General features: G+C 37.7%; 2 protein-coding genes across 2 annotated transcripts; one reads left to right on the forward strand and one right to left on the reverse strand.

The window, feature by feature from the left end:
- Positions 1–820: 820 nt before the first annotated feature.
- On the reverse strand, positions 821–1,575 carry LOC134660751 (mitochondrial import inner membrane translocase subunit TIM14). Its single transcript, XM_063516534.1, has 3 exons — positions 1,460–1,575; positions 1,144–1,383; positions 821–1,034 (listed from the first exon to the last, which is right to left on the reverse strand). The coding sequence occupies exons 1-3, from the start codon at positions 1,460–1,462 to the stop codon at positions 918–920; spliced, it is 360 nt and encodes a 119-aa protein (XP_063372604.1). The 5' UTR covers positions 1,463–1,575; the 3' UTR covers positions 821–917.
- Positions 1,576–3,586: 2,011 nt separating this feature from the next.
- Positions 3,587–26,719, forward strand: LOC134660724 (importin-5). The gene is made up of 18 exons (XM_063516508.1): positions 3,587–3,743; positions 11,515–11,751; positions 11,999–12,141; positions 12,464–12,665; positions 12,811–12,936; positions 13,219–13,430; positions 13,787–14,018; positions 14,547–14,690; positions 14,773–14,892; positions 15,557–15,752; positions 16,050–16,202; positions 16,281–16,454; positions 16,724–17,028; positions 17,110–17,250; positions 17,808–18,027; positions 23,716–24,016; positions 25,128–25,341; positions 26,241–26,719. Exons 1-18 carry the CDS (start codon positions 3,663–3,665, stop codon positions 26,328–26,330), a joined length of 3,291 nt encoding a protein of 1,096 aa, XP_063372578.1. The 5' UTR covers positions 3,587–3,662; the 3' UTR covers positions 26,331–26,719.
- The last annotated feature ends 28 nt before the right edge of the window (positions 26,720–26,747 follow it).

A 26,747-nucleotide genomic window follows, 5' to 3' on the forward strand; every position in this document is an offset into this window, starting at 1 on the left:
CGTGAGGAAACCGGACTAATCCCAATACGGGCCTAGTTTACCCTCTGGGTTGGAAGGTCAGATGGCAGTCGCTTTCGTAAAACTAGTGCCCACGCCAATTACTGGGATTAGTTGCCAAGCGGACTCCAGGCTCCCATGAGCCGTGGCAAAATGCCGGGACAACGCGAGGAAAATGATGATATATATATATTTCGGGGATCTCTGAAACGGCTTAGATTTCGATGAAATTTGCTATATGGGGGTTTTCGGGGGCGAAAAATCGATCTAGCTAGGTCTTATTTCTGGGAAAATGCGCATTTTTGAGTTTTTATATGGTCTCCCGAGGTGAACATGTTAACTAGTTACTTGTTTACATTTCTGGTCACTTCTATTTGAGCTTGTTTTAGATTTAGGTACTTACAAGGCATACATTATGTTTAAGATATAAAATAAACTATATTAAATGTTGTATTTGAATTTATTTTACAGAGGTTATTTCATGAGGTTACTAATAACACACCCGATTAAAAGGCAAACAACATTAGCAATGAATGGCATCAACATCAAATAATAACAACACAACAATTAACTATAAATTACATTTGGTACTCCAACAAACTACATGTTTGCTTTCTACAGTAGTGCTGTAGCATTCATCAGACAAGAAAATATTTGTACCACATGTTTATCCTTACCAGATACATATACTTATCTAGATATTGAAAACATTAGTACACGTATGGCTTGCCTGTACATGAATTTAATTTATAGGATAGTTATTCTGTGTTGACAGCAATTAACACTTTCATGCTACTAATCTAGTGTTACTCATACTAACAGTCTGAAATTAAACAACCCCAAGGCATATCTGTAACTAATACACAATTACTTTATGCAAAGTCTAACATGTATGGATGATAATGAACTAATATCCAAAGTTATGATTTGCCACCCTCCAGGACATCTTTGGCTTCATTAATCTTGGCAGCAATGAGTGGGGATCCTCCTCGGTCGGGATGGTTAAGTAACATAATTTTTCGATGAGCATCTCTTATCTACAATACAAAAAAAATATGACCAATTAGGCTTTTTAATTATTTTAAACAAATCTACCTGCAGTGTTAATTTTTAAACAATATTAGTTCCAACAATATTCACACTAACCTTGGCTTTATTAGCTGTAGGACTTACACCCAAAATTAAAGATGCTTCTCTTTTAGTCATCTTTTGTTCAAATCCACCTTTATAATATTTTGATGTTGCTAAAGATTCTGCATCAAATTTCGGAAAGTTTTTAACAGCCTCCGCAAATTTCACAGAGGCATTAGGCACTTGCTTCAAGACGTACCGACCAGCAAAACCGACTGCAGCCATCCCAAGACCAGCAAGGATAATGGAGCTCGCCTGCAATTACTAAGGAATTAATATTACGCTCACAATGACTCTTGTGTTATGAAATAAATGAGGTTATATTACGCACCATAACTCAACCGTTCACTAACTTTGAAAACTATGTTAGATATTTAAATAAAAATGGATAATAAATCATAAACACATCGTAGAAAATTGATAGCTTAATTACAACAAGTTAACCAAGGTATATATATTATACTACTCTTTGACCAAGGTTCGCACTAAATCGATACAGTTCACATTTGATTTGATTCGACAATGACATATCGAGAGATATCAAAACATATAACCATAAACAAGTCAATTTTTTTTTAATATACGTCAAAGGCACACCACACGAAAGCCGAAAAGCATGGGAATGTCTCAAAGAGTAGTATAATATGTTGTAACGGTTTTTATCAAAACCGTCAAAGTCACACATGTCACTCATAACATAATATAAATATAAATATAGCCTTCGTTCAAATGTTACGCTCCTCGCTCGCAAAGGTTTTCGTTTTTGATTATTGATTAAATATACCTACAGTAATTTTAGTTTCCTTTAATATGTTAGTAAATACGTTAGATGACGTAAGTCAATTAGAAAATATGCGTTTTATTCTGTTAATGCTTCGTTTAACTGCTATGGCAGTTTTGGTGGCGCTGCTAGTGTTGCATCTGCGTTCAGTGCGGGTATTTCGTTGGGAGCAATCTGTGTCTGGCGGTGTCTTAGTAACGTATTTCATCGTGGCTGCGGGATTAGCTCTTTGTGCAGGATCTGTTGAACGCAGAATCACAGGCATTGTAGTTCAATGCTACTTGTGTTGCACGGGGGCACTTTTACTAATCCTTAATGCTATAACTTTGTGGACTCGGTGGCGCGCAGCTGGAGACCTGACTCAAGCTGTAGCAGACTTGCTTTCTGCCCTTGGCGTACCAATCCGAAGACAGGTTTTAAGAATACATTATTATTCACGTAGCGCATCTGTAATTAATGAATAAGTAGGTTAGGTATGTAAATTGTAACGAAGTGATCCATGATATAAAAGCTAATAGAACTTAATTATGTATGTATATGGTATGTATGAAATGTTATTAAGTACTAAGTAATAATTATGTGCTTATGTTCACAATTCACAATCCCAATTGATAGTTACCATTGTAGTTTATAAAGCTGCAAATTCGTTGTTTGCCTCTCTATGTAACAAATATGATAGGGGGCTTAAGAAAGATAGGTAAACAGCGAACTTGTAGCTTTACGTCCCCAGAGTTTCGGTAAAAAATGATCATTGGGGAATGAGCCTTATAATACTCATATTAAGAAGGCCTGGAAAACAGTCCAGTTTTTGACCGCCAGCTGATGAGGATAATTTTATTATTAGTTTATTAGATAACCCCATGATAGATATTTATTAGCACCTATATCATTGGTTGATTAATTGCACAAATAACTTAATAGAATGTTTATTTGCACAGATGCTGGCAAAAATATTTCTTAGCACTGCAGCGGCCTGTATCTTCATAGCAGACATGGTATTGGTATTAATTTACAAGGAAAATGTTCAAATTGGCGGTTGATTACACTGGTCGGATCAATAAAGTGGTAATAACAATTTCTGTTTTCATTTTCAAATTTTATGGCTCCTCTGACCTCTACACGATGGGCCAGCGCCGGCCACTCCAAGGGACGCAGCCATGCTGTAGAATGAGATAGCAATATCACTTGCTCCTTCTAACGCATTTCCAGGCCATCGTGTAGAGGAGCCATTAGGTTATAAAATATTTATCGATAGAGGGCCCTCCACACTTGTGCGCAAATCGCCCGTGCCCTCTGTAGAGTCTCTCCAGTCCTCTACACAATGGCGATGGCTTTTCTCGCTCTCACTTATGGGTGCTACGCACCAAGGTCACGGTGCGGTGCGATAGTGTGTTATCACTATAAACGAAACGAACCATAAAGCCCCCCCATACTCGTACGTGAATCGTGACGCGAAGCGTCGAACGCGAGTGTGTAGTCGATTTCGCAGACAGCGAAATCGGCTCCACACTCGCATTAGCGGCTTCGCCCGCGATTCACGCACAGTCTGGAAGGGGCTTAATAACAAGGTAATAGCCATAACAAACTTCCGCACTGCATCGTGACCTTGGTGCGGTAGTGTGTTATGACTTTCATTCTACCATAGACAATCCATTATAGGTGTTTTTTTTTTAAAGCACTGGCAACACGTTCTATTTATTAGCCACATATTTTTTAAAGAAAAAAGAACGGGCCTTTTCTTTTGAGGCGCAACATGGCTGGAGATCAAGCGCAATTTTACCAGTTATTAAATACATTACTATCTACAGATAATGACATTCGATCCCAAGCAGAGGTATGTTTCTACTTAAATTTATGGAGATAAATGCATTATCTCACTTAACACTACTTATATATTAATATATTTGTTAGTTAACTCTACTGGCAGTCACAGCCTCGTGTCAAAACGTGGTCATGGAGGATCTTTGCACGTTCTCGTAGTCTAACCAAACTTTGTCTTATTATTATTGCTTGGTAGAATTAAATAGTGTAGCACTTTGTGTTCATGATGAAAAATACCTTTTTGCACTTGCTTTGTACCCGATAAGCTGTTTTATCGTTCCAACAGTACTTATTAACGCGTGGCGTCAACTTCCACACAAAAGCCAGTTTAGTGCCGGAACAGACGGACTGCAACTTGTATGGGACCTACACGCCGACGTTGCAGTTGGCGTGCAGTTCCCATACAAATTGCAGTCCGTTTGTATCGGCCCTGAGAGCTGGTGTTTTTAAAACTTCTGTAAGCGTTTGCCCACTAGAAATATTGAATTAATTGTACCTATAAATATTTTAAAGTTATCTTCTTACACATTAACCCTTGTAAATTGTTTTATATGCCTGAGCTGCACGTCTTTCACCCCATTTTAAGCATTATTTTAATGCTTATGTAAATAAACCCTTGATTTTATTGACATATTTTGGGTCAATATTAGAAAAATATCAAATGCATATTCAATATTGTTTATACTACAGTGTTAAGTATTCCTAATGACTAGGTCCTGTTTAAAAAAAAATGTAATCCCACTGTAAAATTTAAAAAAACTTGCGTTGTGGTTACTAGACAATAAATTTATTTTATTCATGAAACACAAATGGGTAAATACATGAGAAAACACTTCAATGATTTTTTTTTTAAATTGTCCCGAGTCCTGATCTCTTGGTAGGGTGCCCAGTAGGCTGGCCGCATTACCCTCCTCTGGATACCAATGCTTATCTGCTCGGTGAAGTACAAGCCAGCCCTATGCCACCCGAGGCCTCTGTAAAGAGCTTTGCTAACTTGTACTTGCAACAAATGTACAAGTAACAATATAATACAAATACATTTATTTCATTACTTTTTTTACAGCTGCTCTTAGTTATAATATTATTACATATTAAATTTATATTAACTGGGATACGGGGGTTAAAATTCCGGTCAATATAAGTCTAGTGAAACTATAACCATGAATCATTCAAAACTGTTACTATTATTATTAAATTACATTTTTCATCAAGTTGGGGTTAGTGGTAAAGCATTCAGTCCCCTTATTGCCTTTAACATGTCCCAGTTCCAGTGAATATTTTGTATATTTTTAGGGTTCCCCATACCTCAAAAGGAAATAAAGTTTTTGGCAAAAATTTCATTTTTGGTACAAGCTTTTATCACTGTCTGTACTTATCTTTCCATAGACAACTAATACTGATTGAAACAATTCTAAAAACCTCAAACACAATTAGGTTGCGTTGTTTTCTTACAGAGTTCCTATGGCCACCTCCTGTATCCATCATCAGATCAGCTTGATGGTACCATAATATTGCATTGTCACCCGACTTACATATGTATGCAAATATTCAGCTTCATTGGAAGTCGGGAAGTGGGTCAAGTTTAACTTGCAAGTTTTGACCCGTACAAACATAGTTAACTACATACATACTGACAGGGGTATATTGCAAGTTAAATAAAAGCTTGTAAAAACGGAACCCTTATAGGATCACTCGTGTGTCTTTCTGTACTCTGTCTGTTTCTGTCACAGCCTATTTTCTCAGAAACTACTGAACCAATTAAGATGAAATTTAGTACACATATGTAAGTTAGTTTTTGATATTGTTCAAAATTGTTTAATGTATGGAACCCTTGGAACGTGAGTCCGAGTCGCACTTGGCTTGGTTTTTTAATATAAGACTGTTGTATTTGGGTTACCTGTAAAGACTGTGATTAAAAAATAACTAGGTATAAGCAATATTTTTGGTTTGTTCGGCCATTACGCTTTTTTTCTTTTTGTGTTTTTTTTTTATTATTATTGAATAGGTTATTCAGTGCGTGGTTATTCAGCCCTATAAAGATTTCTGCATGATTAAATAACTTTGAAAAATAAAATCTTTATAGGGCTATAGGTAATATGTATCTCCTAAACCGTGTATCGTTAGCGCAATAATAATCGAATATTTGTTCCCCTTTAATTCCCCACTCACTGAATAATCACATTAGGACATGAAATAATCATCACCATCATCATTATTTTATTATTCTTTCATTGCATGTTTCATGTTTGAGAAAAACACTGTACATTCCTCAGCGTGAAAAGGGGTTGTCGGCCCCGTCCGTCTATGTGTATTCGGCCAGTGAACGCATATAAACCATGGAAGTATTCTGTCCGCTCAATTATGACCCAACGTAAAGTATTCGATTGTAGGCGGTGCTTACAGACTGTTCGATTGGCAACTTCAGTGCGGCCGAGATGACAGTCAGTGACGGACGGCTAAATTGGTTTATAAAAACTACGTTTTTTTGTAATTAAAAATGTCTTCATGTGTCGTGAAGTGGTGCAGAAGTTGTTTTAGTTCATATCAAGGACAGTGGAATCACTTTTCACTTGTAGTAAACAGATAACTTCAGTAAAATTTGGAATAAACATGACGACATTTTTTCAATACTACCGTGCTAAGCTAAAACGTAACAACTGCATACGACTTTCATAACAACATACGACTTTTTAAATTGCGAGGATAATAGGGATGGTTTTATGCCAAATGAAGTAGACTATTTTATTAACTTATGTTTGGTTTAGGTATTTTCTATATACAGCAGAATCCGCTTATAATGACATTGAAGGGAAGTAACAAACATGTCATACTAAGCGGATGTCATATAAAGCATAGTTAATAAACTTTTTATTTTATTTTTTCCAAATTAATCTCAAACTATTTTGTGAGTGATGAGTTTTATTAACCTTATACCAATTATCAACTTTCACCGAGAGTAAAAACTAAAACAATTTAAACGCCACAGACAATTCATGAGATAACCCGTGAGATAATCATACCCGGTCTCCTATATGTAGATACATTTTTTTCTATCACGCTTTCACTGAATTAATTTAACAAATACACACATTATCTCAATGTTGATCATTTGAATCCACCCTCTACTGTCACATATATGCAGGGTTGGGCAAAATACTGGCTTCCACGTATTTGAAATACAAATTACAAAATACATTTTTAAAAGTATTTGAAATACAAAATACAAACTACTTTGGTGACGGGTATTTGAAATACAAAATACAAATTACAGTGTTTAAAATAATGTATTTCAATTACAAAATATACCTTTATTTATTTTTTTGTTTAGCATTTAGTTTTAACGTTAACGAATATCCTTTCATACAAACTTATAGGGTCATTGCGCTAGTTTTCGTCCAGCTCTAGTTTACGTCCACTTGATGAAATTTGAATATATACCTACATTCCTGCACAAATTTGGACTGATTTCAATCCTTATGTCTAAGGCGTCTAAGCAATATATCTGTCTACATATAACAATGATATTTCGCAAAAAGGAAGCGCTGGTGGCCTAGCGGTAAGAGCGTGCGACTTGCAATCCGGAGGTCGCGAGTACGAACCCCGGCTCGAACCAGTGAGTTTTTCGGAACTATGTACGAAATATCATTTGATATTTACCAGTCGCTTTTCGGTGAAGGAAAACATCGTGAGGAAACCGGACTAATTCCAATTACGGCCCTAGTTTACCCTCTGGGTTGGAAGGTCAAATGGCAGTCGCTATCGTAAAAACTAGTGCCAACGCCAATTACTGGGATTAGTTTCCAAGCGGACCCCCATCCCCCCCCTCCCATGAGCCGTGGCAAAATGCCGGGACAACGCGAGGAAGATGAAGATTTCGCAAAAAGTAGTAAATTAAAAATGAAATATATATTTGATAATCCGTCAAGTCGTCGAAAACTAGTGCATGGACGGAAACTACTGCAATGACCCCCTAGATTTAAACGAAAAGTTCCACGCAGAAGTTGACCTAATATAGATCCAGTATCCAGCCAATGAAAATTGTATCTCGGCTGGATCGGAGGTTCGCGGTCGGCTCACAGCTTGTGCGAGAGATTAGACATTTTAGGATTATAGAATTTAATAAAATGTATTTATAGAAATGTATTTTGAAGCTTGAAGTATTTGAAATACAAAATACTAAATACATGTGAGTGCAGTATTTGAAATACCAAATACAAAATACTTTTGAGGTAGTATTTGAAATACAAATACAAAATACTAATTTGTATTTCAAATACGTATTTCAAATACATGTAATTGAAATACTGCCCAACCCTGCATATATGTAGGTTCTCTCTCAAGCCATTTCCGTCAGTAGAAAAGAGCGGCGAATTTAGAAAATGTAAGCGCACGAACGGTTATGGTCCCATACAAAATTGTAATTATACGCCTTTTTCTACTGATAAACTTGCTTGACCGGCTATATACATATAAAATATTTCCATTGGAACTGAAAGTGGGGATTTATTGTGACTCCGCCTGTTCAAATGTTTTTGACCCGATTCATGTACCTACCCATGTAAATTTTGCAGGCTGTATAGCCTGTCCGATTTTTAAGATCAAGTTCACCATACATTTACTATGGCGTACTTGATCTTAGAAAAAACGGACAGACTATACCAGTACGGCTACCATCAGTTTGGCACTGACATAAACGCCGTCGAGAACGTAATTTACTTTCTATACATCTCGCTCGTACTCGCATATTAGTGCAAACGAGATGTATAGAAAGTAAATTACGTACTCGATAGCGTAAATGTCAGTTTTGACACTGTCAGTGACTCATGGTACGGGCTCTGAACGTGACTTCGCACTGCCATACAGATTGATCATAAAATATACAAAATACTTATTATAGCGGAATACATTTAATACAACAATGAATATTTAATTATGTTGAGTTAGTCTGTCATTTAATTTCATAACAACATTTTAACTAGTTATCTTTTAATCTGCATTAAATTATTATACGTGAATTATTTGACTGGTTCTTCAATGTATGGCATAAACCTATCCCTGTCCAAGTCATATTCTAATCAAATATGAACCGCGAACTCTCAGCGGCCAGTACGTACAGCAAGAAGGTTATTAGCGGATTAATGTCGCTGATTGGTAGTTATTGACATTATATGCATTTCATCTACACTTAGCTGTGTACGTTAGTGTAATAGAGACAGGCTTTGTAAACGTATCGTCTTTTTAAATGTAGGCGTAATTGTGTATGTGTGCTAATTTGGCCCGAGAATTTGAACGGTAATGTTCCCAAAGGCGGTTTCCAGTTATATGCTTTCACTGTATTCGGCCGGTAACCCCTTATGCCAGGATCGCACGTACCGAGTAGAGTGGCGAGACAGTAAAACGAAGTATGGAATTTTTACTCGGCCGAGTAACAATTTCATACTTCGTTTTACTGTCTCGCTACTCTACTCGGTACGTGCGATCCTGACATTACTTCCCGGCCTCTGTAGTAATACTAGTGATGTACTTACTATTGCACAACTGCCCAAAATAATATGTGACAAAGAAGACATGCTAGCCCTGTAAGTAGTACCGAGCTACTACAATGGCAGCTCGGGTGCTCGCGACCACCCCTCGCACCGCAAGATTGCCCTGTCTAGACGGTTTCGTCGAATGACTGTATTGTTTTATAGACTGTGTTTTTACTGCCATTAGAAAGGGGATGTTACTAATGGCAGTGAGTACATAGTTGCCAGTATAGGTGGTTGTCCTCTATTTGTTGTAGCTCCGTAAAACATGTAAGTTTTCTTTGTAGGCTGCACTAAGCTATCGCAGTGTAGTCTTGAAAACTTACAAAAAGTAACTAACAAGGTAATTAGCTTCCATATGATTCATATTCATTTGGATGTCAGTCCCTTGCTAACATTTATACCTATGTATACCATTGTATACATATTGTATACACATTACATTCATATAATACTTGTGATGCATTGCATTCATTACAAACATCAGTACATTTCTATAGAGGCTGTCAAGGGGTTGCCCCTTTTCACGCCGAGGTATGTATAGTGCTATTTTCAAACATGCAATGAAATAAATTAAAATCATAAACTCCACGAAATCACAGTTTTATTTATACCAAAACTAAAAGTAAACACTGAAAAGTGAAAATATATCTAACACGTATATTTTTATTACCCGTATTATATATCACACGTTTATTTTTATTACTCGCGCGTACACGTTTTTTTATGTATCTTAGATTTTTTCGCCTTGCATCCGTCTTGACTGTCGCTTTCGCCACATTGAGTTAGACCAAGTAAAGTCTGCAACTAATTGGATAGCACACGCAGTGCAAATGTTATTTATACATCATAATTCCATAGTAGTTTGACGTTTAAAATAACACTTGCACTACGGGTGCTATCGAAATCGTTGCAGACTTTTCTTGGTCTAACTCTAAGTTTACATAGGTGGTTTCATGTTATGCTTCAAATACCTACATCGTTGCCTTAAGCATGGAGTATAATTCCCACAGTGTTGGCGATTTTGTAGTTAGGTACTTTCAGTTCTTTAAAATATGCCACAAAAACTGTTTCTGATAAACTGGGGACATTTATATTCATTTTTCAAATAATATAATTGCCTTAAGCAACCACACTTCGCCTTTGACTTGGCGGCATGCAGCAAGTTATTTAAAGTAAATTCTGCTTCCTCTCTCAATTCCAACTCCTACGACTACAATTCATATTCATTTAATTTTTTCATCAACAACGCACAATAAAATCGATATACAAAATGAAAAAATGTCAACCTTGCTCCCATAAAAAAATACCTACACGAGTAGTAACTTTTACCGCTAACAGATGAAATATTTTAAGGCCTGCAATTTTGTATGAAAATTCATTAAAGACCGCTAGTCTTGCTGCGCCTGAAACGTGAGACTTCGCGGGTTATTCCCACTAGTTACCACCAAGTTGTTACCAGTGGTAACTACTGGGAATTTTTTTCCCACCTTTTACCACTGGTAACTAATGGGAAAAATAATTCCCAGTAGTTACCACCAACTCGGTTTGGTGGTAACTACTGGGAATTTTTATTCCCAGTAGTTACCACCAAAATTTTGTTTGAGTTAAATTCTAATAAAAACAGTATAAATAGTATTATCTAATAAAATCACTTAAAAAATAATCTAAATGGATTTTTACATTTATCCTTACATATATTCAAGTTTTTGTACTAGTACCGGTTAAACTGTTTCAATATTTTTGGTCACTTTTAAGGCAGTTTACTAAAACACTAATCGACTTATAATCATTTATTAAATCACTCTATATTTATACTATACTATTTATACCCTTTTTTCATTAGTATTTAACTCTAACAAAATTTTGGTGGTAACTACTGGGAATAAAAATTCCCAGTAGTTACCACTAAACTGAGTTAGTGGTAACTACTGGGAATATTTTTTCCCAGTAGTTACCAGTGGTAAAAGGTGGGAAAAAAATCCCAGTAGTTACCACTGATAACAACTTGGTGGTAACTAATGGGAATAACCCGACTTCGCAACCTATTTAAGGAACAAATTATCAATATTTCATTGCATGTTCGAGAAAAGAAATTTAAATTATGGTAATGGATATGTGTGGTTAAAAGCAATGAAATTCATGTGTATGGTATTTGCTAATTAAGTAGTAATGTGCTGATAATTATTCTTAAAGAGCAATCTAAAATGTATATTAAATTTTTACCCACTGAAAATACAGAATCTATTTGTGCTCTAGGAAGCATACAACAATATCGCAACCGAGACAAAAGTAGTGTATTTGGTGGGCGCTATACAAAATGCGGCGGATGTCAGTGAAGATGGCCGTCAAACGGCAGCCGTGTTGCTGCGGCGGCTCTTCAGCGCAGACTTCTTCGACTTCTTCCCCAAGTTGCCGTTTGAACAGCAAAAATTGCTCAGAGAACAACTCCTTCTCACTATACAAATGGATCTCAGCCAACAGTTACGCCGAAAAGTGAGTTACACTACACCTAATTTAATCTGCTACATGTATATGTGTAGTTTTTATGTTCCTACTTATTATTCTATTAATTACGATTTGATTGACCATTCAATTAAGATTCTATATTGATCAAGTTAATAATTGTTTATAAGTGTTGCTGACTCATACTTTGACTATGTATGACTCACACTAGTCTAATACTGTACAAGAGTATTGGACAAATTTTAGGAACAGAACCCTATAAAGATTATTTTTCCAGATATGTGATGTAGTGTCTGAATTGGCCAGAAGCCATCTTGATGATGATGGGGCAAACCAATGGCCTGAATTCCTACAGTTTATGTTCACATGTGCTAATGCACAAGACTCTAACATGAAAGAGGCGGGCATTAGAATGTTCACGTAAGTTTCTCAACCAAATATGTATTCATTTTGTATTCCATATATCAATTGTTTATAGGTGCATTCCCTTGGAGGTCTGGAAGCCTCCATACGGGGTTCAGGAAGCCGTGAAACATCAGTAAAACCAAATAATAACAAAAACTGGCTTACAAAGAACATTTTTTAATGTCTATAGGGGGCATCTTCGAAAGTGCCAAGTAGTCTTTGTCAGTGCCTCTGATCTTAGTTGGTACTGGTACTTAAATACTTTGCCAAACACATGCTTACTATGTTAGAGAAATATAAGTGCGTTTTTATTTTATTAACAATATTATCATAACAGTTCAGTGCCTGGAGTATTTGGAAATCTACAAAACCAAAATTTGGATGCCATCAAGAGGATGCTATTCACAGCATTGCAGCCAACTGAGACAGCGGCTCTCAGGGTGCAGGCTGTGAAAGCTGTTGGTGCCTTTATCTTGTTGCATGACAAGGAACCTGCAATTCAAAAACATTTAAGTGATTTACTCGATCCAATGATGCAGGTATGAAATTGCTATGAATGAATTGCCTTTCAATATATATTTTAAGCTGGTATGTCTCACCTGCCTTTTACTTTAACTATTCTATGAATGTAACCATGAAATACGTGTTTTATAAATAAATTGTTTGTTTGTTTATATATTACAGGTTGTCGTCCAATCAATGGAGAAAGCTGAAGATGATTCAGCATTGAAAGTTTTGATTGAACTGGCAGAGTCTGCGCCGAAGTTTCTACGACCACAACTCGAAATCATTTCTCAAGTGGCCATAAAGGTTTGTGTTGTAATCTAGAACTTCATGAATTGCGTGTTTTAATCAAGTTGTGCATTGCAATACTTATAATATTCATATGGACTGATGCATTTCATACTGTTAATTTTCGAATAGAAACAGCAAAAATACGAGTAAGTGTTTGTGTACGCTAGTAAATCTTACCTCTCATCCCACATGTGTAAACAGAAAAGTGAGAGTTCAAAGATACTATTTAAACTAAAAGCATGGCAGTACGTAGGTAGTTGTTTGTATCACGATTGACAACATATTTCCCCTTGATAGATGGTTGGAGACAAAGATCAAGAAGATACATGGAGGCAGCTTGCCCTCGAAGTGATGGTAACGCTGTGCGAGACGGCGCCGGCGATGGTGCGCAAGCAGGTGCCCATGGCGGTGCGCATGCTCACGCCGCTCGTGCTGGAGATGATGTGCGAGATCGAGGACGAGCCCGAGTGGGCCACGGAGGATGAAGTCGCCGATGACGACAATGAGAAGTAATCATCTTCTTTAGCTTTGTGAAAACTTCAAGTGTAAGATTTCTTTATAGACTGCATTACATAGTGCAGTCTTTACAATCTTACAAATACTAAAATAACAAGATAATTAGCATTCTTATGATTCATTTTCATTTGGATGTCAGTCCCTTGCTAACATTTATACACAGTGATCGGGGTTTTGGATGCCTTTGAAACTGCTAGAAAAGAATGCTGTTATTACAACAATAAATAAAATAAAATTTAGGTCATTTTCCCCGAGTGGCAAACGTACCCCGATCACTGTTTATACGGCATATTTGTATCCACAAATCTTGTAAAATATTGATATGTTAACATAGCTCTTGATATTCCAGCAACAACGTAGTAGCCGAGTCGGCACTGGATCGCATGTGTTGCGGTCTCGGCGGAAAGATAATGCTCGGGCTAATAGTGAGCGCGGTGCCCGTGATGCTGCAGTCGGAGGACTGGAGACGGCGCCACGCGGCGCTCATGGCGGTCTCCTCAGCCGGGGAAGGTTGTCACAAGCAAATGGAACAGATGCTGGACCAAGTTGTATCTGCAGTACTTAACTACCTGGCCGATTCTGTAAGCTTTTTGCGTTCATTCTGTCATTTTATGACATAATCGAACGAGCGAGCGAAGCGAAGCGAAGTTCTTACATTCAACTTGGAGCACACGGCTGGCTAGCCCTAGGGGCACGTCCCGGCATTTCGATGTTTTTAAGCTGAACTATCAGAGGAAAGTTTGATACACAATAACTTAAGTAAATTTGTTCTAATTTAAATGAAATTGGGTAAACGTGTAGTTGAGGGCATTATATTTTAGTCATTAAATTATGAGCATGCTCGATCAAGGGGTTATTGAGCTAGAAGAGTTTAGAAGGCTAAAACGCTATTTGTGAGGGGTCTTGCTATTCTGGTCATCTTTTTTGCAAGAAAGTATGGTCGAGTTTGGTATCAAATTAAAGTGCTCGGCTTATACATTTATAATATAGTTTTTAAATTTACAATTTTAAAATAATGATCTAATATTTTGACGAACCGCGAGTTCTCAGTTCGGGGCGAACTACTAGTAACTATGCTGCTTGTGAAATGACTAGGTTTTTGTTTGCAGCATCCCCGCGTGCGTTACGCTGCTTGTAATGCTGTGGGGCAGATGTCAACGGATTTTGCGCCAGTATTTGAGAAGAAATTCCACGACAAAGTGGTTCCTGGACTATTCCCAGTGCTTGACGACAATGCTAACCCGCGTGTACAGGTACTGTTAATAAATCACTTCAAGTCTATAATGTGCTAACAATACAAGTGTTTAAAATAACGACTTATTTCCTCTCAAACAGGCTCATGCTGCCGCTGCTTTGGTTAACTTCAGTGAAGATTGCCCAAAATCTATTTTAACTCTGTATTTGGATCCATTGATGAACAAGTTGGAGGCAATTTTAACTGCTAAGTTTAAAGAGGTAAATATTCTCATTTTGTAGCTATCCCTGTCCCAGTGTTCGTTAGTGATACACTAATATTCTTAGGTGCATCACTTCCATAGCATTGGTAGATTAAGTGTAACAGAAATCCTGAGTTTTCTCTTTAGAGAACTTGCTATATCTGTTTACAAACATTTAATTCTGTATGCAACTTGGTTGAACAGACCCAAGTGCAAACATTAATTGCTAATACATATAAATAATTTTACTACATGCATATGGTACAACCTAAGTCACTTTTTATCAATCTTTTTACACGGTCATACTTACTCAAACATGCGTTCATAATATTAGGCTACGAAAGTTACGAAACATATAATCGACAAATGAGCTGGAGCAGCGCGTCACGTGCCGTGCCGCGACGTTCATTAAACTTTTGGCTGCCTATCGGTTTTAAGTCTGAATCTCCATGCATTTATTTGAAGAAAAAAAAACACTATTATGTTATGCATGTAATATTCATCGATATTAAACTTTCGTGAGACATATTTTAAACTGCCAACATGCCGCCAATAGCGACTAAAAATTCAAGTGAGTGAAACCGTTGTCGTATAAACAGCATGTAATATTAGTGAAATATTACTAATATATCATTAGTGAAATAATTAGATGTGCATATGAATAGCTAGGAATTCTGTTTCAGTTGATTGAACACGGCAGAAAACTCGTGCTTGAACAAATTGTGACTACAATTGCTTCTATTGCTGATACAGTGGAGAAAGATTTCGTGCCGTATTACGACCGTTTCATGCCGTGCCTTAAATATATTATCGCTAATGCGACCACTGCAGAGCTGAAGATGCTTCGAGGAAAAACCATTGAATGTGTTAGTCTTATTGGTAAGACGTCAATGGTATTCATTGTTTTACCTATGTAAATTTTGTTAATCTGTGCGATGTCAGTGTGCCAGTGGCCCTCATGTTAATGTATATGTCAGGTCTCTCACACTCGTTACCACACATTATCATTACCATTAGAGCCATTGTGAACCTTACTGGTAGCAAAAACAGTTTTATTGAGTTTTGGTTGCCACTTGAGTAGGCATCGCTGACATCGCATCCCCCATGCGCATTTTGAAATCTAGATGTACTTATAAATATAATATAATTTAACTTAAAAACATTCTTGCATCGCAGGTTTGGCTGTAGGTGAAGAAAAATTCTTAGCGGATGCTTCTGATGTAATGGATCTCCTTCTGAAGACCCACACTGAAGGCGAGCAGCTGCCTGCTGATGACCCGCAGACCTCATACCTTATATCAGCTTGGTCACGTATTTGCAGGATTATGGGTATATTAAAACTTTTCACTTTATTCTTTATGTTTTTAATAAAAATACTGAGCTAAACAATAATGCTGTTAATTTTAGGCAAGAACTTCGCCCAGTACCTGCCCATGGTAATGGAACCAGTGATGCGCACGGCGGCCATGAAGCCGGAGGTGGCGCTGCTCGACAACGACGACCTCGAGACCATCGGGGGCAACCTGGACTGGCACTTCATCTCCCTAGGGGAGCAGCAGAACTTTGGCATCAAAACTGCAGGTACTCAACGCCCGCGTTCCGTGCGCATTCAGGCGGGCATATTGTTACGTGCACACTTTAGTTTCCAGGTGTGTCACTGCCAAGATATGCAATATCAATTAGAGGATTTCGCTAACACCAACCTTCATAGGATGGAAGTCAGATAGTAGCCCTCTATACATTTTAACACTAATTAAATCATATATTAATTAAATTTTATTACGTTACCTTGTATTGCTTTGCTTTTTCTGAATTAGATATATGCATAATTAGTTATGAAATGGTCCCAGGGCTTGAAGATAAAGCGTCCGCGTGCGACATGCTCGTGTGTTACGCTCGCGAGCTGAAGGAGGCGTTCGCCGAGTACGCCGAGGACGTGGTCAAACTAATGGTGCCGATGTTGAAGTTCTACTTCCACGACGGAGTGCGCACGGCCGCCGCCGAGTCCTTGCCCTACTTGCTGAAGTGCGCGCGCATCAGGGGACATCAGTATATAGAGGGCATGTGGGCTTACATTCTGCCAGAACTGCTCAAGGCTATTGACTCTGAACCAGAGCAAGAAGTACAAGTCGAACTTCTTAACAGCTTGGGCAAGGTTGGTTTATCACAATACTTTGTTAAATAATAACTTGCAGATGAGAAAAGAGAATGTTAAATCATTGCATATTTGTTACAGTGCATAGAACTTTTGGGCACTGGTTGTCTTGGTGAAGACACAATGGCAGAAGTGCTTCGCATCCTCAATAAACTGCTAACCGAACATTTTGAGCGCGCCACAGAACGTAGACAAAAGCGCGCGGACGAAGATTATGACGAGGTATTCGACACATTTTTTGTTTCTGAGCTATGGATGTTTTCCATGGTATATAAATATTTATATGTATAGTCCCAGTCAAAAGTTTAAGTTCAAACTTTGTTTTCGGTACAAATGAGTACTTTGTTTGGGGTTCCGTACCTCAAAAGGAAAAAACGGAACCCTGATAGGATCACTCGTGTGTCTGTCTGTCTGTCCGACCATTCCCCCCAAATTTTGAGAAAAATACACAAATTAGTTCTTTACCCTATAGATGACAGGAAAACCTATTAGAAATGTGCCGTCAAGCGTGTTTGATTAGTCGAGAACTCGAGACACAATTTACGTACATTTCTAAACAACTAATTCCCTAAAATCATATATATATATCGTCTAGTGCCCACAACACAAAGCCCTATTGAGTTTACCGTGGGACTGGTTGGTTTGTGTAAGATTGTCCTATAAAAATTTGTTGATTGAAAATATATTATTTGAACACGATAGTTCAACTATTATAGTATTTTTGACATATGTTGGGTACGGTGTTGGGTACAGCAATAACATGATAAACAACGTGGCAGGTGGTAGAAGAGCAACTGGCCGACGAGGACAACGAGGATGTGTACGGGCTGTCCCGCGTGGCCGACGTGCTGCACGCGCTGCTCGCCGCGTACCGCGAGCGCTTCTTCCCGCACCTGGACGCGCTCCTGCCGCACCTGGTGGGGCTCATGGCGCCCGGCCGCCCCTACTCCGACCGCCAATGGGCTATTTGTATATTCGATGACGTCATCGAGTTCGGAGGTATGCTTTCTTCAACATGTCATTCGTTACATATACACTATGTACGATAAGAGCGTGATCGGTAAAACTTGTATTGCGATATTTTAAACTATTTTCATTCAAACTCCTTCTGATTGTGTCTAGAGAATCTACACACCTTTTTCTTTAGTTTTCTTGCCCAGAAGGCCCAGAACGCAATGATACAAGTGATTTTTTTGAAAACATCTGCAAGACCCATTTTAAATTCTATGTGGAGGAGGTCTTTTTTATTTTTTCCCGTGTTATGGTAAATCGTTAACATTTTTATACTCCATATAATGCTTCACCCACTTAATTACAAACGCCTTCGATTTATTTATATGCAATCAGCTTGGTTTCGTAACATTTTGGGCCCTTTCGGGTACGTACAGAAGAACACTGCCTCATAATAACGTGAATCGTAAGCGACATTTTTAGGGTTCCGTAGCCAAATGGCAAAAAACGGAACCCTTATAGATTCGTCATGTCTGTCTGTCTGTCTGTCTGTCCGTCCGTCTGTCTGTCCGTCTTGTCTGTCCGTCCGTATGTCACAGCCACTTTTCTCCGAAACTATAAGAACTATACTGTTGAAACTTGGTAAGTAGATGTATTCTGTGAACCGCATTAAGATTTTCACACAAAAATAGAAAAAAAAAATTAATTTTTGGGGTTCCCCATACTTCGAACTGAAACTCAAATTTTTTTTTTCATCAAACCCATACGTGTGGGGTATCTATGGATAGGTCTTCAAAAATGATATTGAGGTTCCTAATATCATTTTTTTCTAAACTGAATAGTTTGCGCGAGAGACACTTCCAAAGTGGTAAAATGTGTGGTCCCCCCCCCCCCCTAACTTCTAAAATAAGAGAATGATAAAACTAAAAAAAATATATGATGTACATTACCATGTAAACTTCTACCGAAAATTGGTTTGAACGAGATCTAGCAAGTAGTTTTTTTTTAATACGTCATAAATCGCCTAAATACGGAACCCTTCATGGGCGAGTCCGACTCGCACTTGGCCGCTTTTTTTTTTATTGAAGTTTAGGTGGGAAACTGTCAAAATATTTTTATTATTTTTTACGAAGCATTGTAGGCAAAAGAACATTCTATTCAGCTAGTACTTTTTTTCTGTGCCACATCCTTAAAATATATAATGTACACTGGTCACGCTCTTGTCAAACACACTGTACATACCTATTATGTGAAATTCCTTTAAGGTGACGGTAGAGGTGGGTAAATTTTCAGATTCTGTCAATTTACCCCATTTCACACACAAGCGCACTTCACGCACACTACCTCACTTTACTGGGATAGGTCACTGACCCATCAAGTTTTTTTTAAGATAGCGTTTTGAGTTTAGTGGCCTCCTTTTAGGAAAAGCGTTCCATTGAAAGAAGAAAGAGAAACAATACATTTAATCTTGCTTTCCTTGTCTGTTCATGTCACACGTGACGTATTTAAATTCTAATAATTCATTTGGTTGTTGACAATTTTCTACATTATGGCTTTGTCGAGATACGCGTTTTCTAAAGTTAAACCGAATAAAACCAGATGTCATTAAGTCAGATGTAAAATTTTACTTACTACTCTATACGACTTTTCATAAGGCTCAAAATCAATTAAATGAGAATTTAAATAAATAAAGTTCCGGCAGGGTGCAAAATTTAATTAAGGCGGACAAAATAAAATTTGAAAATATATGGAAACAGTGTTGGCTAATGTACCCCTAATATCTTTACCGATTTACTTTTATGTGGTATATTCGCCTTTTGTTTCACTATTAAATTAATACAATTAAAATAAAAAATATTATACCGGTATTCCACCGGTATTATTTCAGTGCTGAAGCGATTATCTTCGATCGTAGCCTTGATAATGTAGGTGTTGATAGTTACTTACGGCGGTAGGAGCGGCAATGAACCCCGTGCAGAGTAGAACGTGAGGTGCGTTGGGATAAGTGCATATATCTACTTATAATTCTTTGGCTGGTTGGTAACCCTCTATATTTTATTTTTTGTTTTACTGTTATTAGGTTAAGGGAGTTTTAGGGAGTGAAAAAAAAATGATTTTCGTTTTATGCGCTCGCGTGATTGCCGATGGATTATAATTAGACAAAAGAACTTGTTTTCCACGCATCGAATGTAGATCCCTATGACACTTCCTCCAAGTCTTCTCCAATAATGTTTATACCGTATTTTAATTACCTACCTTAAATGTTACATTTCTAAATATTTTTTTGTGCTATACATACTTCAAAAAAATCGCTGGAGGCCTAGCGGTAAGAGCGTGCGAATTGCAATTCCGGCTCGTACCAATGAGTTTTTCGGAACTTATGTACGAAATATCATTTGATATTTACCAGTCGCTTTTCGGTGAAGGAAAACATCGTGAAAAAACCGGACTAATCCCAATAAGAGCCTAGTTTACCCCCTATGGGTTGGAAGGTCAGATGGCAGTCGCTTTCATAAAAATTAGTGCCCACGCCAATTTATGGGATTAATTGCCAAGCGGACCCCAGGCTCCCTTGAGCCGTGTCAAAATGCCGGGACAACGCGAGGAAGATGATGATGATGTGACACATACTTCCAAAAAAATCTACAAATATTTTACGTGACAACTGCTTATAAGTAAATATTATGTAGGTACACTTATAAAGTATAAAGTAGAAAATATCTTATAGGTACATAATATAAAAACCGATCATGTACGAGTAGGATTCACTATGGGTTCCACAGTTACACATTTTTATTGCATATTTTTTGTTTAAGACCAACTCACCTATTATAGGACATAGGTCTTCCATTAATCTTTTGGCGTTGAACTATTTTTTGTATATGTATTTATGTAATACAATTCTGAGTTAGGTTATGGTACATTTTTGCTCACCTACTTATAATTATGTATTATATCTGATATGTCACATGATACCAAAAATCGCCGCAAAGTTAAAAGTTCATTTATTTACGTTACTCATCTTCGGATCACCGACTTACTACTTCCTTACTTGACATATGTGTACTAAATTTCAATTGAACTAGTCCAGTAGTTACGGTGAAAATTGGCTTTAACAAAATGGCAGACACACGAGTGATCTTATAAGGGAGATTATTTTCCTTGAGTGAATGGTATGCATTTACCCCAATGCACCTCACGTTCCACGCGGCGCGGCGTAATCTGGCCCCTATTTCACCACGGTGACAGGTACGACAAAAACATCACTGTTATTGACGCCATAGGCATCCATGGACTACAGTTACCGCTAACACTGATTTAAACTTTCACGATTTTTACACATTATTAAATTGTACAACGGAACCGCAAAACGTTCAAGCGGATAAACAAGACCAAGTGCGGGTAGTTCGAAAAACTCGCGCGGTTAGAAGATGCTGATGTCAACTTAAGCCAGTCTTCTCCGAGACCACGGGGACAACGCCGTCCTCGAAACGTCGGAGGTAAATCTTAAAACTTAGATACGCGATTAAGTCCCGTTGTACAATTTAATAATACAGTTACCGCTTACCATCGGGCGGGCCGTATTCGTGTTTGCCACCGTCATTGTACCTATTATTAAAAAAAAACTTTATTATATCGGATAAAACAGACATTTCTCTCGCGAAAAAATCTTGTGACAATTGTCACAAGATTTTTCAAAGAATTTTCGGTAAGTCTTGACAGGAAATGAGTTCTGTGTCGCAATTTCGATACAGTTGCCGTGTTTCTTGTGACAATTGTCATTAGCTTCGCAAAATAAGAATTTTTTAGTGGCAATATAATGGAGTTTATTTATTTATTAAAATGTTGGTGGCAAACAAGCACATCGCCCGTCCGATGGTAAGCGGTTACCGTAGCCTATGGAGGCCTGTGACGTCAGCAACAGTGATGTCGACAACTGTCGCACCTGTCACCGTGGTCGTGGTGAAATAGGGGCCAGTAAGTACCTAATAATCGCAGTGGTCTTAAGTGTCACAGACCCTACTGGCGCTTAAGTCCTTTATGACAATTTCTGCCTATTTTATATTGTTCAAAAAAAAAGAAACCGAATAATTATATCGGACTACCAAATTTTCACGAGAATCAGTTGAGAAATGTGATATGCAAAGGAGAAGAATTCGGACATACGAAAGCATTTTTGCCCAAGTTGAAACGGAGACCTTCGCCAACGCTCGGTCAATGATGGTTTAGGTACAGCTAGCTGCAGAGAAAAGGTACCACCCCTGCATACAATTATCTATCTGGTCGTACCTTTTCTCTGCAGCTGACTGTACACCTATAAAAATGGTTGTCCCTGCTGTAATTTTATACCGGTACCGTACTTTGTATTTCAACCGGTATAGTTTTACCTTCAAAACGAACCGGTATTGATAAATAATAACGGTACCATACCGCTTATACCGTAAAGAAAGCATGATGCAGTCTCTGCTTTGCACAATTATTGTGTGGACAAAATTCTTATAATCATCGAAACATACATACCTACGCACATAATGTCATTGAAATAAAACATTGTTATTTTATAGTAAATTTATATAATACTCGATATATACACATAACAATAACCAGACCGCAGCGGTATTAGCCTGTAAGCTTCATCTCTTGTCTCCAAATCCGCAAAAACTAGTTAGTACTAAATGCTGGTCTTGCTGTTATTTTATTCTTGAAGATTATGGCTTGTTTCTTGATTATTGAGAACAGCACGTAATCGCACACATATAGACGGAACGAACGGCAACAAAGTAGGTGTAGACACTAAGACTTTCAGGTATTAAACGAATTACGCTTCGTATTAATAGGTAAGTAATATTTAAATGAATATATAATATTCTCTAACGTAAATACAAGATTACAATTGACATCAAATGTCATTGACGTACAGAAGTCATATACTTTTTTTTAATGACGCAAAATTAATACCAGCATAATGAAAATCAATCCCAATCAGTAAAACGAGTCTTTAAACTTTTTTCATTTTAAGCGGGTTTTGAAGGAACAAGTTACTTAAATTCAATTGTAATCGTATTGTTTTAGGATAGTTTACTGCTGTTTTCGATCGTTACGACCTGTAAATAACAACAAATCAAATTTTAAATAAATTTATTTACCCTATTTTTTGAAATACAATTTATCTACTGGTATACATTTTCGTATGCGTATATGATGAAATGTCTAAATAATGTCAAAAACGAGCTACGACGAAGTACACGTCTGCTTCGATCCAAGGCCAGCGGCCATCTGACTCGAAGAAGAATTTTGAGTGATGTCGTCAATGTATGGAAATTGTACGAAAGTTTACATTTGGGATTGAATTTCTGTGTTGTATTTGTGAGTAAAAATATAAGTAGATAATAATTTGCTAGTTTAGTTATCTAGCTTTCAAAATCACACAACAACTCAATTACTGTTAAAGGCAAAACTGTAATGCGTGTTGCTCAAACGGAACTCCATATTTTGATTTTTGGATACTTTTAGTGTCGATTTGTAGAGAATTACAGCAAATAAAAAATATTATGCCGTGAAGAGCCGGTACACGGCTTCTTCGTGAACAAATTTACGTATAATTTAATGCAGTTATTAAACATTTCTTGAACAAATTGATTGCACAAAGTGAGCTCTAAATCGAAAACGTCATATACCGTCCCCTTAACGAGTAATTCCCTATATTCTGTTTGTTTGACATTGGCCCTTTCTCAGGTCCAGCATGTGTGAAGTACCAAGACATTTTCCTCGAGCCGATGCTGAATGGTCTCTGCTCTGCGGAGGCGGAGGTACGGCAAGCGGCGACGTACGGTTGCGGGGTGCTGGCGCAGTTTGGTGGCCCACAGTTCGCAGACGCGTGCGCTCGGGCAGTACCGCAACTCGCAGCTATTGTAGCCGAGCCCGACGCCCGCTCTGTTGAAAAAATTAACGCAACCGAAAACGCTATATCTGCGGTCACCAAAATAATCAAATACAATCACTCTAAAATTAACAGGGATGAAATTATCAGGCATTGGTAAGTTGAAACGGATTTTTTTTTTAGTTGGCATCACCTTTCTATTAAGGAGCGTATCGTTTATTATGGATACAGATAAAACCTGGTCTAGCTGTTGACGTGTGTATTATTTTGTATTACTATGTTTTTAAGGTAGTATGTAGTAGGTAGTTGTATGGAGTGAGCACTCTTGTCTTACTATATTTCTCTATGGCCTAACGGACATTCATGGCGTTGAACCATGGCTAGAGCAGGTCGATAGAAACGCTCCATGATGGTTATATTGTATACCAAAGTCGGGGTTGTCGTAAGTAACATGCCATATTCTTTAAAAGGCCACCATGCACAGATTCAAAACTTTTTTCCAACTAAAAGAAATGATTAGACTATGCCCAGATGTTTCGCTTTACGAATCATGTGTAATTGCTGTTTATATAGTACGATTTTTTTGTGTAATATCTCGTCTTGTTCGCAAACCGCAAATTTTCTTGTAGTATTTGTCCACAATCGTTGTTGTTACTCGGGAGGATTAGATAAATATTGTCCAAACCATATGCTTTACGTCGATCTCCCAGGACGAAATGTTACTTATTATTAAAGCACTAATTAAACTATATGTGTAATTTTTAAATAAAAATATAATGCCAGAAAAAACGGCTAAGTTGTACCCATAATAAACGATACGGTCTTTATATCTATTTAAATATTAGAACACTCGATTTTAGCCTTCAATAAACTTAACCCGTAGATCGCCCTAGTATCACACGTATCTCAATTTGGGTCGTAGCGGCTCAGTATCATACGTATGTTACTAGTAGTTACTACAGATCAAATTGGGTCAAATTGCTTTGCATTAATTTGTTGTATGGTGGTCGTTCGACGGCTTAAAATGTGCATGTAAAATAGGTATCGTCTTGGTTGTCCCATTCGTTTTTCGTCAAGTTCTTAAATTAGTCCTATTCTGCTTTCGTCACCCATTCTACATTGAAAGCCACCGACGATTGTGACGAATGTAGAATGGCTGACGAAAGCAGAATAGGACTAATTTAAGAACTTGACGAAAAACGAATGGGACGACCCAAGACGATACCGGTGTAATTAAATAACAAGAGAGCAAATCAACAAATTGTAGGTTAACATGGCTGCCAGTGGTAGAGGACACGGAGGAAGCGCCGCACGTGTACTCGCTGCTGTGCGAGCTGGCCGCCAGCGGGCACCCGGCGCTGGAGGCGCCCGACGCGCCGCAGCGGGTTATAGCCCTGCTGGCAGAAGCCTTCCTGCGGGACGCCGTGCCAGATGACAACCCCGTTTATGCGCAAATGATTGCCCTACTCAGGCAAATTCAGGTCAGCAACATAAACATATTATTCTTTTTTTTAAAGTACCTACTTTTAACCCTTAAATACATGATTTTTTCGTTTTGCCCGAAATTAATATATATATCACATAATTGTTTGCCGTTTCTAGGAAAAATAGTAAAAATATATATATTATCGATTTTCACTGGGAAATCAGTGTTAAAAGTTGCATAGTCTAAATCATATTTTTGGAAATATATAGCTATTAGTAAGGGGTATAGGAAAAATCTTAACTGCCAACAGAAAGGGTACACTATTTGTGATGTTCCTATGATAAAATTTGTAAATATAAAATAATTACAAACCCCGAAAAATCTGCCCAAAATCACATACTAAAAATCATCAACTTCCAGGTTTTTCCAAGTTTTCCGACATTTCGTCTATAAACAAATGTAACTTTTATAAATTAAAATACTGCGTAAATTTATGTAATAATTCGGAAAATTTATTAGTTTTACTATTGAAATAATATACAAGAACAAATAGAATTTGTTTAATAATGCATAACATTTGATGTTTATGTTGTGTGTATAAATGCATCACTATGCATTTAAGGGTTAATATATTAATTAATAATTTATTATTAGCAGGATAATATAACTTCTAAGTTAACGTAACGGCCGTTTATGTCGCAAAAAACGTATATTTCGACACTCATGGGACTCAAAATGTACGTAGGGTCTCTTTGACCTAGAACTATGAAATTTGGCAACTACTTAATCTCGTCTTTCAAGTCTAAGGAAAAATATCAGATCTAAATTTGTTAAAAAAAAATAGAATTTGTACGGAGCCCTCGGTGGGCGAGTCCGACTCGTTCTTGTCCGTTTTGTTTTCTAATGATTTATTTGAAATATATGTTCAGTACCTTGTGAATGATTTGTTTGCAGACCAATGCTGAATTGTTCAACTCGTGCCTGGTACAGCTGAGCAATGAGCACAAGGAGGCATTGCAGATTGCGCTTTCGCACGTCGCCTAGTACCTCTCCGTTTCACGGTTTCGACACTTAGATTTGTAATGGCACGGACATGGGCTTGCATAAGTACCTTGACGTATTAAGGTAGACTAGCTGTGCCCGCGGCTGCGCCCGCTTGGGGATTTGGTCTGAGTCAAAGCCGGATAGAGTTTCCCTCTGGTCTGGGTGGATTTACAAAAATAATGTAGCCTTAGATCACCCTAGGACCTTAATCTTGCTACGCGATTATTTTCAACAATCATTGTTTTAAATGACAATAAGGTATAAATCGAAAACTAATGTACAAAGCCCCTATTCGTGCCAGACGTCTAGGTATGTGCCTATTACTCATCACCGCGATCCTCTACCGCCCACTACTCGTACTTTTTTGTAGAGCACTCCGCCTTATTATCGTCATTTTCCGTAGCCTGTAACGCTGCC

Source organism: Cydia amplana, chromosome Z (assembly GCF_948474715.1).
Source record: "Cydia amplana chromosome Z, ilCydAmpl1.1, whole genome shotgun sequence".
In the NCBI taxonomy this organism is placed as follows: Eukaryota; Metazoa; Arthropoda; class Insecta; order Lepidoptera; family Tortricidae; genus Cydia; species Cydia amplana.

Excerpts from the sequence above, each read along its gene's own strand:
- LOC134660751 (XM_063516534.1), bottom strand. Across the intron at positions 1,035-1,143 it reads CTACAGCTAATAAAGCCAAG|ATAAGAGATGCTCATCGAAA; the intron begins GTTAGTGTGAAT and ends TTTGTATTGTAG.
- LOC134660724 (XM_063516508.1), top strand. The coding sequence starts at position 3,663 with ATGGCTGGAGATCAAGCGCAATTTTACCAGTTATTAAATACATTACTA. Across the intron at positions 12,666-12,810 it reads TACTCGATCCAATGATGCAG|GTTGTCGTCCAATCAATGGA; the intron begins GTATGAAATTGC and ends TATATATTACAG. Across the intron at positions 16,455-16,723 it reads CTTTGGCATCAAAACTGCAG|GGCTTGAAGATAAAGCGTCC; the intron begins GTACTCAACGCC and ends AAATGGTCCCAG.